General features: G+C 37.7%; 1 protein-coding gene across 4 annotated transcripts in view; it reads right to left on the bottom strand.

The window, feature by feature from the left end:
- Positions 1–6,824: 6,824 nt before the first annotated feature.
- Positions 6,825–14,067, bottom strand: part of ROR1 (receptor tyrosine kinase like orphan receptor 1) — a 218,707-nt gene continuing 211,464 nt past the window's right edge. For all 4 annotated transcript variants that reach the window (XM_067535417.1, XM_067535419.1, XM_067535420.1 and 1 more), the window contains one exon: positions 6,825–10,103. In XM_067535417.1, coding sequence (XP_067391518.1) covers positions 8,679–10,103 — 1,425 coding nt within the window. In that variant the 3' untranslated portion in view covers positions 6,825–8,678. The remainder of the gene's footprint in view (positions 10,104–14,067) is intronic.

Here is a 14,067-nt window from a genome sequence, read left to right as displayed (position 1 = left end):
GTGATTTGAATGCTATGCAATACCTCCTTTTTTGCAGTAGCTCTGGAATTACAGGGTTTAATACAGCAGCCATCTGATTACAGAAAATTATTGCTTTGACACCTGGGCAGACTCTGTTATTGCTAAGTTTAATTTACCTTCATGTGTATTTATTGAGATAAATTAATAATGCCCATAAAGTTGGAAGAGGGGAGATGATCCTTCCTTAGTTAAAAACGGAGACTTAGCATCATGTTTAGAGATAGCTCGCTAAAGGCCCAGTTCTGAAACCTTTACTTAAGCAAGGAGAGTCCTATTAACATTGACTGAAATAAGGCTACTTCTGGGGATAAGAGTTGTGCAAGAAGGGGCCCCAAAGATCACAAACTCTTCTGGGTTTACCAGCGTTCTTCAAGTGTAATATCAAAAAATAATTTGGCTGCTTGATTCCCTGTGATTGGGATCAAATCTAGTTATTGTCTCCAGTGTAGGAGGGGGCTGTACAATGGTAGCTGGTCCTTGAGACATTGTGTTTGCTTAGACACAACAATTCCCCCAGAAACGACTGGGGGAATGCCCGGAATGGTTACATCTGCTATTACTACATCCTTTTGCAAAGTGCAGTATATACCTACCACACTCCAGAAGCTGGACCAGCTATTCTGCCTAGCACGTAGAACTCTAATACTCTTTGCACTGATACTAGTGTTAGGTTTCCATAGTCTTTTCACACAAGGGACCTGATCCTGCACAAGATGTTAAGGAATAAGGAGCAGATCTTCTCCCTTTCTCACAGAGAGAGATACCGAAAATATGATACTGTAACTAAGTAGAAATTCACTGAAAATAATTTTTTCTAGAATTCTCCCTGAAGTGTCAGCCATGTTTTAGGGGCAAAATCATCCCCTCCTGTGGAGAAACATCTAGGAATGGATGCTTAGGTTAGGAAAATCTGAATTATTGTTTTGCCGTATTGTTAGGACTGGTCTCTCTCGGATTTGGAATGTGTAACGGGGGAAGATTTAAGAAATGAGTTGGTCAGTCTCTAAGTACCTACATGGAGAGCAGATTTCTGATGGTAGAGGCATCTTTAATCTAGCAGACAAAGGCATAACAAGATCTAATGGCTGGAAGCTGAATCCAGAGAAATTCAGACTAGAAATAAGATGCACACTTTTAATAGTGAAGGTAATTAACCATTGGAACAATTTACCTGGGGATATGGTGGATTTTCGGTCACAAAGTCATTAAATGAAGGTTGGATGTCTTTTTAAATTACATGCTTCAGCTAAACCAGAATTTATGGGCTTGATGCAGGAATCACTTGTTGAAATTCTGTGGCATGTGTTATGAATGAAGTCAGATTGGATCACCATAATGGTCCCCTTAAAATCAATGAGTTATCAAGGCAGAAGTATCCACATGAAACAATTTCCCTCGAGAAGGTCGTGCTCATTCTCTCCAGTCATCTGGTAGCCTAATGCCTAACTTGACCATTGATTGTTGCACAGCATCCCAAAATCCAATCCCAATGAATCTACGCAGCATTATTCCCTCTATAAAAGAAGCCAGAAACTAGGGACAATGCCATGAAGCCGGCTTTAATTGTCTTTGATCTGCTCAAATAAGCTCACTTCACTGGTGGCTTATAGTAGTGGTAAAGGTGATCAGGAACCAAATATTATCCTATATTATTGTACTTTTTCAAAATGTTATTGCATCTATGTGTATCTTTGTAACTTATGGAAATTAGTTACAACAATATTTGTTTGCACACACACACACACACACACACACACACACACACACACACACACACACACACACACACACACACACACACACAGTATTCCGAGCACTTTTTGGGTTTGCTGAACTCATTCACTTTTTATGAATCTAAGCCTATGTCTACACTTGCCGCCAAAAGGGAGATACACCAGCTACGTAGAGTAGCTGGCGTATCTCCCGCCTACTTCCTAACTCCTACTTACCACGGTGTCTTCAGTTCGCTGCACCGATGGGAAACACTCCCATTGACACAGCGTTACTCCACCTGGCGGAGGTGGATTAATAGCATCCATTTCCAGGTCGATTGAGTGAGTCACCACTTCCACTCAGTCGATCTGGATAAATCGATCTGATGGCAGCAAATTTGCCGCCGTCAGTCTAGACATAGCTTAACAGATGCTTTCAGTTTTATTTAGACTCTTTGAATGATCTCAAAACCCCAACATTTTCTTCACACAGGCTACAGATTAAAGCAATGCAATGTCCTGCCCTGATGATACAAATGTGGGTACACTGGTTATCCAACAGCAGTCTGTGTAGCTGAATTTTCCCTAATCAGCAGGAGTTGTCTCAGTTATTTAGAGCAGGGTCTGGAATATTAAACCTGCATCAACTTAACTATTAAAATTATTTTAGACACTGTTCTAAAGTGTGTTGCACTGAAACAAAAAATAAAGACCAGCACAGATGCTTTAATAATTCCAGTTTAAACTAAAATTTTCCCTCCTTTGTCTTAAAGAGTTTTTAATGTGCAGTAACAAGATTCTCTCTCTCCATTTTTAATAATTTTATATTACCTCAGTAATATAACTGTCCTAAAACATACCAAATTTTAATCTTTAAAGATAAGACAGGAAGAAATACAATGGTTATATATTGAGTGACTTGGAGGTGATAAGCTCTCCTTTCATAAAATAAGTCTACAGGGGGATAAAAATTACTCCTGAAATTCCATGGAGACACTATTCTGAAGGGGAGAAGTTTGCAGGCCCACAGAGGAAGTAGCCTTGTGGCTACAAAAACCATAGCTATTGAAGATCCAGCCAGAGGACAAAGTGCTCTCAGAGAACTGATAAGATGTGGCTTGTATGACTACGGGCTTTAGGATTGGTTCCCATCATAAAACTGTCTTGATTAAACAGTTCTCTGTGAGTATAACATCAGAAAATCATTTATTTCCTTTTGATCAGAATAAAATGTGGTCGCTCATTTCAGAGGATGTGCGGATAAGAGGACAAATATGCAAGTGTACATATGATCTTTCTATAGCTCTCCACACACTATGATGCCTGTCAGTGCTTGCTCAACAGGGAATTAAGATGCTGGCTGCAGAAGACAATGTCAGCAGTCAAAGCTGCCACAACAAGAAGGTTGCTCATGGTGCTTTATCTTAGTTATGTGCCATTTTTGTAAAACAACTAGTGCTTCCGTGTTGGGAACAATGCTGCCTTCCCACGTCTTCAACACCCCGCTCAAACCACATAGCATCCCAGCTCCGCTGGTTTTCCACAGAGAGTCTTCTGTTCTGTGAACCCAGGGGTGAGCGTGGTAGCTTTCAGGGCATCTGCCCCTTTTGTCCCCTGAGCATGGTAGGGACCTGCTGAATTCATACTTTAAATAAAATAATTCTTGGTTAAAATATTATGACGTTCAGTTACAATGCTGTTGTTTTTTGGGGGCAAATCAAAAATATTTTCAACTAATTATTTTTTAAGCATCCTGGAGCTAAAAAATATCTTACTCTTTTTGAACAATTATTTAATTTCTCTTTTTACTGGATTTTAAACCTGTTCTGTCTCAAATTATATGTAAGAGGATCCTTTGCAAAGACATTCATATATCTGTACAGATCTGAGAACCAGTTCTCAACAAGGACACGAAAAACACTAAATACTCACCGTAAGGGAACGATTCCCATTGACTTCAGTGGGTTCTGAATCAAGTCATGATGAGACCTGACTGTCCCCTTGCAAGACAGTCCAACCTTCAGGATTAGCCTGTGAGCTGCATATAGATTTTCCACGCTCTCATCTTGCGGTTGTTTCACATGCATAATTTATTATTGAAATCTAAGTATCATGTATAAACTGTTAATCCATCAATATGTTTCACAGGTTATTGTGAGAGTCATAGATTTCCAAGGCCAGAAGGGTCCACTGTGATCATCTCTAGTCTGATCTCCTGAGTAATGCAGGCCATAGAATTTCCCCAAAATAATTCCCAGAGTGTACTTTTTCAAAGATGCTAAAGTGAAAGCTATGTCAGAGTGCCCCACACCTTGAACAGACATATCACAATGAGGCAAGCTGCAATTGCTTAAGCATCTTTCAAGCCAATTGTCTTAATATAGGTCCTGTGGGGAGGCAGAGTTGCTTTTGAAATTCTCAGAAATATAGGGCCTAATCCCGCAAAGGGCCAAGTATCTCCTAAGTGCCAGGGGCCTTCAATGCCCACTGGATTCAATGGAAGTTGAGGGAACTCAATATCTTGCAGTACCTGATCCAGCTGATCAGTATACTATTATAACAGTATGAATAACTGAAGTATGAATTATGAATACCATCAGCAGTACTTTGTTAGGTGAGCTTTTAAAATTCTCTTGGCAACCAAAGGTAACAGAAGAATACTGAAAACTGTAAACTCTTGTCCAACTTCATTCATGCAAAGCACGAATGGAGTCTTCTTTGGTTCACTGTTAAATGTCTCAGGCCCTGGAATACACATGTAGCAGTCCTTGTATATCCAAGTCTTCCAACCCTGTTGTCTGTGCAATACCGTGTAGTACATCTGCAGTTCTCAATCTGTACAGTGTACCAACCCACCATAATAATTCATTCTTATCTGTGGAGGACATAGTCATGCTAACTCCCATTTTGACATGCATTTTGGCCTTTAAACACCAAAATTTTTTTCTTTTTTTTTATGTAAGGATAGGCTAATTTGGGAAGGATGAGAAGCCAGACTGAACGAACATGTTGTATTTCTTAAAAGTGTTATTTCCAAACCTGCAGAGATTCACAAACAACTATAATAGTTCTGACTACGGTTGTCTTCTTTCTTTGAAGGAAGTTGCCATGCTGAGTCTACCATTAGAAAGTCTGGAAAATTCTCTTTTCCTTTGTCCATGATGCAAAAACTATATTTGGTTCTCTGAGTTTCTACCCAACAGGAATTCCCAAAATTCAGATACATTTTGGCAGTTTATTTTCCACATTATCCAATTTATTTTTAATAGTTTTTCTTTTTAACTCCCAAGTGAATTCCTGTCACTCTGTTTTAGCATTCATTAACTCACCTATAACTATGATTTGAGTCCCAGAATTCACAAACTTCATTCACTAAGGGGAAAAAAGCTCTCTTTGGGGGTTTACAGGCTTTCTGCTCAAAGCAGATCTCACATTTTGTAACAACTGTAAGTGTGTGATTCTTTAACAGATTTCTGCCATGGATAGCTTTCAAGCAGAGGGAAAATTAATTGTGAGTGGGTGGGGGCTCTAGCCAATATATTTCTATGGAAAACCAAAAAGAATGTAAAAGACTTTTTTCAAGCCTGCCATTGCTGCTGCACTAGGCACATTTTCAAATCGGTATGTCTAAAGCTAAGCACTTATATCCATTATCATCTAAACAAGCAATATGTTTATTGGGGTGCTGAGCATCTGCAGCATTAATATGTGTACATTTTTGCGTATGTGTGGTTTATACTTGATTTCCAGCGGTTTTTTAAATGACTATTGGTGGTTGTTTTAGCAATTACAGGACATAGCTGGTGTGTCTGGATTTGCGCTGCTGTGGTATGTCAGATGCATGATAGCTAGATCCACCACAATTGGTGTACTGCTATCTAGGTACTTTCTCTTGTCACATGGATATTACTTTCTTCTCAAACCAATGAATCTAGTATGCTAGGGGGTAGGAGTTGTTATGAGGATGTTCTTGGTTTTTTCATACCCTCATTCATTTTGATAAGAGTAAGAAAAATTAAGAATTTTGGTATCACTTTTAAACATGCTTTTTACATGGAGAGCCATGAGCCAGTCACAGTACAAAGACTTTTTTTGTCCTTTTTTACTGAAGATTTTATAGCAGCAGCATAACTCAAGTATCACAATGCTTAATTGTCTGCATGTGTTTTCTTTTGTACGGGAAACGGATGCCTATAAATTGGCAGACTGATTTCAAGATGGCACTGTTATTATTTTCAAGCCCTTAATGCCATAGGCCAAGAGACCCCCTGATGAAACCCTGGTGAAAATTTTAGCTTCTACTTTCTCAACATCTTTGAGGCTTAGGATGCATAAGATGTTTGCAGTGGTGCAACTACTTAGTAAAAGTGTGGAAGGAGAGTAGGGAGGAGAGTGGAGACTGGGAATGAGAATGCATTCATCTTACATTGAACAGGACGTCAACAGGATAGTAAAAAGGTGTGCGCGCACACATGTGCGTGAGAAAGTGATCTTCCCAAACATCCTGATTATACTCATGGATATGATAGTTTGTTATGTACTGGGACAGAGATAAAAATTTGATCAAAGGATACAAAACTCCAGTGGTTCAAAATATTCCTTTTCTAACACTTGGGGTTTGGAGCAATGACAGCCATGTGGAAGTTTAGTATAGATGTAATTAGTGATTGATCCTTGCTTCAAAAAACAAAACTTTACCTTAAATATAGCAAACATCTTAATTAACATTCCAGATCTGAATGCAATTAAACTGGAAAGGACATGTCAGCTTTGTGGGCTCAATATACATGAAGTATTGAAGACTTGGTCATAAAAGTACTTATTGCATAATTATTAATGGGTTTTCATTGCACACATGGGCCCAAATCCTCAAAGGTCTTTTGAAATCAGTGGGAGTTAGGCACCAAAATAGCTTGGAGGATCTGGGCAACGCATCCTCACATGTACACATTGTGCAGAGCTTTTGCATCTATGCAGCACTGAAATCTCACTTAAGACCATAACAAGGTGCTGGAGTTCTATTCAGGGGTTGAACTTCACCCATAGAAAATAGCACAGAATGCATTATTTTCTCAGTGTCATTTTATTATTGATGTCTTTTTAGTACCTTCCCAAAATATCTGCATGGTCAGGTTTTAAATAAAGTTTAAGGATTTGCATATTACCACATCAATTGACACAAAATGTTATGTGCAAAGCCTTGCTTGTCTTACTCAGGTGATTAGATGTTCTGGCTTTTAATAGACTCCTTGCTTGACTAAGGTGAGCAGAATTTGGCCTTCCATCAGATTAGATTTCCCAAATACCTATTATACCAAGATTCAGGAAATACTGATTTTTATATTAAAACAATGTTTTTAATAAACAGCAGCATAAAATAATCAGTGTTTAATATCATCTCTGGTGTGTGAAATACAAAAATGCACAAATCTTCAGTATAAAATAGCCTTTGGTATTACATTTTCATGCTTGCCTAATTGAAATGCCCATAATTAATAAATCAATCATCAAGTAATACAGTGATTAAATGCATGCAGTGAAAACAAACAAAAAAAATATATGTATAAGGTAGTGGCTGAATATCACCATAATAAATTTCAAGAACATCTACAGCAGGTTAAAAACAAAAAAGAAACAGGCCAATATATAAAACGCAGAGATGTATTTCACTTCTGCTGTACAAAACACTTTTGTGCAAAAAGATGTGAAAAATAAAGTCGAATTATACAACATTGTCAACTGAGTAAAGGATTGTTTTCATTGTATTGACATAAAAGATACTATTTTAATACAAATAAAGGCTGTGAAAAGATGTAATGTACATAGCACTTTTGAAAAATCATTAAAGTGGTTTCAAAATGAATAAGCTAGATTGATTATACCTGAATGAATTTCAGTAATAATACAAATGTCATATTTCTAAGTAAAAAATTAACTCTAATTCACATTTTTCCAAAGTTGCCATAAATGTTCTCAGTCCCTGATGGCGTAAGGATTTCCCATTTTTAGGGGTTTCTGGAGTCATAGTCACTGAAATTATGTACTGATCTGAAACAATAAATACTTCTTGGGAAAATTGATTGTCTCATATAAAGTGTGGTTCTGAGCTTTTTCATTAAACAGTTGCATAGCAACAAAAGGATACAAAATTTCTGTTATAACTACACATATAAAATTATGAAATGTTAACTTTGAACCAGTTGATTCATGCTCTGAAATTAAAATTCTTAATTTAATTTCCTTTAAAGGCAATTTCTTATAACTCCATCTATTTTTAGCAGACATTACCAGATTATTTTAGTAGCATGTGAGTTGATAATTCATTCCACTGTATGTCCGGACACTTTATGCAGTTTTTTTATTTTTTAAATATGAACTCAGACTCTCACTTCCAGTGAGAAACAAAAACCTACCTGAAATAATTAATCCAGTCATCAGATGTCAACATTGGTTCACATATTTGAAACACCATTCTTGGCTGCGAAAACTTACAAATGTTTAAACTAGATCTTGGAACTGAATTGCATACTCAGTAAATCTCTGAACATTTGCATCTCCTAAAAAAACTGATTGACAAATATTAAAATATCTTCAGAACAATAAAGTTCTGAGATATAAACCATATCAGAGCGTTAAACAGCTGTAACTAAGTGTATGATGATCATCACAAAGATTTTTTTGTTTTTGTCCCTTATTGAAATAAACATTAATTTGATGCTTGCAAAAATGTCTGTCCACATTGTTGCGTGTTAATTACCACAATGATTTTTATCTGGTTGGTGTCTGCCTATTCTGTTAAACACAGTTAAACTTCACAGAAGATACTTGTTGCAGAAGTCTGTTAAACAACCAGAAAAATCTTTAATAAAATATTTGAATATAAATCTTTTCTACGTCTTTCTAATTTGTACTGTAAATAGTTATATTTACAAAGGCTTGACTTATTTACAACTCTGCTGAAATCATAGATTCGTTAGGTCCATGAATGTTGGCGTCTCCTAATAAGGATGACTGTTTTGAGTCAATTTTGTATGGTTTTTGAGTTTTGTTTCCAAAAACTGTTATACCAATTCCACTTGGATGACTTGGAATTGACATGTGAGATAGCAAAGGTATATTTGCATCCTGATTGGATCCTGAAGAGGGCAAGCTAGTTACATGACCTGTGCTAGTTGATCCACTTGCACTGCTTGGTGAACGACTCTTTGGAGGTGGACAGTGCTGAATTACCCTGGCTGGGCCTGGTGGTTGGTAGTGGGCAGCTGGGAAAGCAGCATATCCTGGAGGAATTGGGTATCCATTGATTGGAATAAATCGCTGGTTTTGAGGTATTGGTGGTCCAATGAACCCAGCAATTTGGCCTTGTGGTATACCCTGTGCTGGAAACATGTAATTAGGATATCTAGGATTACTTAGGTTACTAACTGGGCTTGCACTGAGTGAAGTTGTTTGAGTGGTGGCATTTCCACCAGAGGGAGTAGTAGAACTAGTGTGACTTGAAAGTCCCTCCCAAGAACGCAGCCTGGCATGGATATCTTTAAATCTTGGCCTCCGAGATGGAAGATCATGCCAGCACTCTGTCATCAAGCTATACATTCTTGGAGGACAGTCTTCAGAGCATGGTAATAATTGTCGTTTCCTGATCATCTCTATGACTTCTTGATTACTAAATCCGTAATATGGTTGGAGTCCAAAGCTGAAAATCTCCCATAAGACCACACCAAAGGACCAAATATCTGAATCAGAAGAGAACTTGCCATACATAATTGCTTCTGGTGGCATCCAGCGAATCGGCAGTAGGGATTTATTTTGAACTCTGTAATAATCTGCTGAGTATATTTCTCTTGATAGTCCAAGATCTGAAATTTTCACATGAAGTTGTTCTCCAATTAAAATATTGCGAGCAGCAAGGTCTTTATGGACAAAAAAATGACTGGATAAGTATTCCATTCCTGCTGCAATTTGAACTGCAATATGGAGGAAATCCCCATGGTCCAGACTGGATTTTACAGTACCGTCCTCATCACTGCTACACCCAACATCGGAATGCGGCGATCGCATGATAAGGAATTCATGGAGGTCCCCCTGATTCATGTATTCAAAAAGCATGCAGACGGGTTGTTCCTGAGTCACAACACCTAGGAGACAAACAATATTAGGGTGATGAAGTTCTGCCATAAGAGAAGCTTCTTGCTGGAATTCTGTCCACTGTTGGGGATTGTTAAAGTCTTTTAGTGTCTTGATAGCAACAAGCTGAGCATGGTCCATGCCCGGAAGATAGAGATGCCCCTTGTAGATTTTTCCAAAAGCACATTCACCCAGTTCTTCCATGAAACGAACAGCAGAAAGAGGCAACTCCTTAGCTTTGCTCTGTTAAAACAGCAAATCAAAAAATAGGTTATAATAATAGGGTCAAAAGGTACCTTAATTAGAGACCAATTCTCTCAACAAGGCCAGAAACCTGCAGCTCCCTGCAATAGTATCTATAACTCAAATGGCAGTACAAATATTGTGCTTCTGCTATGTAGAGAGAGCAGAGAGTGAAGAAGCCATATAGGGACACTCTGTATTGTCGATCCAAGCTCTGTAGTAGCTCTGTCCACAGGAGCATGGGTTGCCTCTACTAGCAGAGATGTACTGTGAGCCTTGTTGAAGCAGAGGGATTCCAATACTCCAGTACCTGTGCCGTTCCTCACTAAATACCTCTTTACTCTAGCTGTGTACGAGGACTTCCCCAGATGAAAATTAAAAATAACTTTCCATCCTGTACAAGACTAGATGCAGGTGAACAAAGGCGGAGTATAGGACCAGTTATGGTCATAGAGCAGCAAAGAACTTCAACAAAGACTTAATTTTAATCACATTAATGGTCACATTGATTTCAGTTGGGCTATACACATGCTTAAATCCAGCATTCAGGGACGAGGGAATATGATGTTAGGTGTTTTAAACATGCTCTAGGACTCAGTTAAGTTTCATCTTAGAGGTAGTTATTAACCTCTTGGGGTACAAAAGAGATTACTACTTTGGTCAAAGGAGAATAGAAAGTAGGGCCAAATCTTTTTCAAAGTTGCTTACTTAATTTAGACAAGTACATCCATATTTAGGCACTTAAATAAGTGACCTTATTTTTAGAAGTTAACCAGTGGGTGCTCAGCACTTCTGAAAATCAAGTCACTTACTGAGATGCCTAAATATGGACTTAGGTGGCTACCTTTAGACTATCAAGTTTGGAATTCTCATTCCGTAAAACAGTGTAGTTAAAAACATTAGCATTTGCATTCCTGGAATATTAGCAGTGCAGTTTTGCATGAGTAATATGGAAAAACCGACATTTAAAAAAATTCATTTTAAAAGTTGCACGCTCAGAGTAAATGAATTCTAGTTGTACTGACCACTTACAAACTTTAGATAAATACTTCATAAGTTAAAAAAAAAATCATAAAGACATTTAAACAAGCAGCCAGTAGACTGTATGGTGATGGCAGGAAATTAGCTGTATTGTTGAAGAACAGATGGTTTATATTATATAAATCCTTTAGGCTAAAACTTGTTTAGGTCTGGCATATTGTAAATTATATTTTAGTAATGAAAGTGAAATGACCTCTGTCTGACCTCAGGCAGGGTTTGTCTGTTTGAACCAACATAGTGGAAAACTATGAAAGAAAATGAAGTCATAAAGTTTTGGCAGGAAGGGCTCATTTCAAGTTTAGCGGTTATAAATCTGCTTAGTTTTTGTTTGACAAGTATTTGTCATACAGTGGTGTACAAAATGTAAAGAAGTGTAAAATACATACGAGGCATCACGCCAAAGTAAACCAAGTACAAAGGGAAAATAGAAAGAATGAAGCCCACTGCTTCTATCTCTTTATCAGTTGCTTCCATTAGTTGAATGACAAGATGGACTCAGTTTATTATATTCTCTACGGCAATTAAGTACCTTAAACCTGAAACAGGCTTTTGGTTTAAATGTTAACATTTTTATTTGAAAGAGTAAACACACATTCACCTCAGTATGAGTTAGAACATTTTTAACCAAAGTTGACACTGGTATTGGATACAATATTTTAAAATAGAATTCTACTTCCTTTTTTTAAAAAATTTTGTTTGAAAGGCAGCCAAAACAGTTGTGTCAGTGGGACAGCCTGCCACTCTCCCAATGGGAAAATATACAATTGTCATAAATAAAATCAGGTGGTTTTTGCAGCATATCACTTTAAACATCAAAAGAAAACACTGTGGTCTATGTTTTCAGACATTTATAGGCAAGTCACTTTGCCCACGCTGTAGGAGTAAAGCATTAATATGTAGGTGGTCAAGAGTGAAATTCGGACCCCACTGAGTTGATGGCAAAAATCCCATTGACTTCAGTGGGACCAGGATTTCCTCCCAAGTATCTAATAAAGAGAAAGATTCAAAATCTGAATAAAGAGAAAGATTCAAAGTTTGGATCCAGTTAAGGGGAGGTTTGGATACGGGTTTTCGTTTAGGCACTTCATTAATCTAATGTGTATTGCACACTAGATTTATATTATGATTTTCTATGGATAGTAACAGATATTCTCTCATTTTCATCATTCTGCCCCATAAAATAGAAGTCAGTATTTTAAAACAGTGGTTCTCAAATGTATTTGATCGCGCCCCCCCCTCTTTTGTGTCTGTAGTAGTTTATGCCCTCCACTCCTGTCACACAAGCACATATACCACTATGCATGGCGGTGACGCTTCACTTGAATCAGTTTTGTCTTTGTTTTTCACTTTTTTTTTTTTCTGTTGCACGAATGAGTCAATGATCCATTATAATAAGAGCAAAAGCAAAACTGTGATTGTGGTCCGTGCTTACAATTAAATGTGCATACTGCTTCATAGCTAACGGATTAATGTACAGATGTTAACGGCTTTGTATAACGCTATGCAAACTTGACAGAAATCTCAAAATGCACAGCGCCATCTGAAGCCCTGATATGTCTGGAGGAATCAGCTTTGCTAATTATTCATTTCTGTGGGTAAAAAGTGCACAGTAAGTTTTTCCCCCAAATCTTCTCATGCTCCCTCCCAGTTTGAGAACCTCTGCTTTAAAAACCTAAACGCTTATGCTGTGTGTTAATTTGTAATGTAAAGAACCACAGGCCAAATTCTGGCTGATTTAGCACAGATGCAACACACCAGCAAGATGCTGCATGTATGGTTTATAAATTGTTTGTAGAATAGTGTAATCCAAACACAAACATTCCCCAAATGGTCTAATACCTAGTTAGAACAGACTACTTTCCAGCAGGTTTAATAACCAGTTAAAACAAATGGTAATCTCATTAAGAAGGTTTCTTCTAGAATTTCCAACTAAGGTTTGCAGACTCTAGAGATTAAAGACTAGGGTTTGGTTAACATCAGAATGTTTGAGTGCTTTGCTGAACCTTTTACTGTTCCCTGTCCCTTGTAGAAATCTCGAAGAGGAGAAGCTGGCATATCTTTTTGACCCATGAATAATAAAATGATGGTATAAAGATTCTCATGGAATCAAAGACACATTCCCAGGTAAGGAGGATTAAATAAAATATGAAACCAAAAACAATTCTTACATTACATGTGTAACCATGCAGGGCAGCCAAGGCAGGCCATTTTCTCAGCCTTTTTCAGTTATATATTTTCACTAACGAGAGACCCACATGAAAATCCTGGATTCAAACTCCTCTGAAACTTGGGGAAGTTTTGAACCAGATGCTTACTGGCTTGGGCCCCAGCTTTTTTTCCACTACCCTTTTGTTTTCTTATAATCCATCTCCTTTCTTGAATCCACAAACTTATTTTTCTAAATAAGTTAAATGTTAAATGTTTCTAAGTAAGGGTCACATAATGAAATTATAACAAGAGTACAATTCATTCATTTTGTATTGTGAACAGGCAAAGTCATCCCTCTGTTCTCTCCACACGGTGCATGCTGTGGGTTTACCTTTATTGTTAATTTAATAACAAAACATAAATTTCAATCTAAACTTTCTGCAGAGTTGGCTTATTCCTAGGATTTATCCCTGCAAGGTCCTTTTATCTCTGTCTCTGCCCGCCAGTGCTTCTGCCCATGAGAGAGACACACACACACTAGCCCTTTATCCCCCTACACTGTGGAGCAAATTCTGACACACCTCGTCAGACTTCCCACATGAGTCAGCAGAATAGCTCTGCCTTTCTCCCCGGCGGGGTCCTAAAGCCTGACCCCTTATCATAGGGGCATATTGTAAATCCAAAATACAATGGATTATTTAAATAATTTGTCTGGAGCCCCTGATCACTAATTCTTCATAACCTAATACTATGAACCTGAGCAAGCAGTAGGCAC

The sequence above is a fragment of the Emydura macquarii genome, unplaced genomic scaffold (assembly GCF_026122565.2).
Source record: "Emydura macquarii macquarii isolate MOO-44397 ecotype Brisbane River unplaced genomic scaffold, CSIRO-AGI_Emac_v2 contig_3506, whole genome shotgun sequence".
Classification (NCBI taxonomy): domain Eukaryota; kingdom Metazoa; phylum Chordata; order Testudines; family Chelidae; genus Emydura; species Emydura macquarii.
Note: the sequence above shows the minus strand (reverse complement) of the source record. Positions and strands in the feature narration are given on the sequence as shown.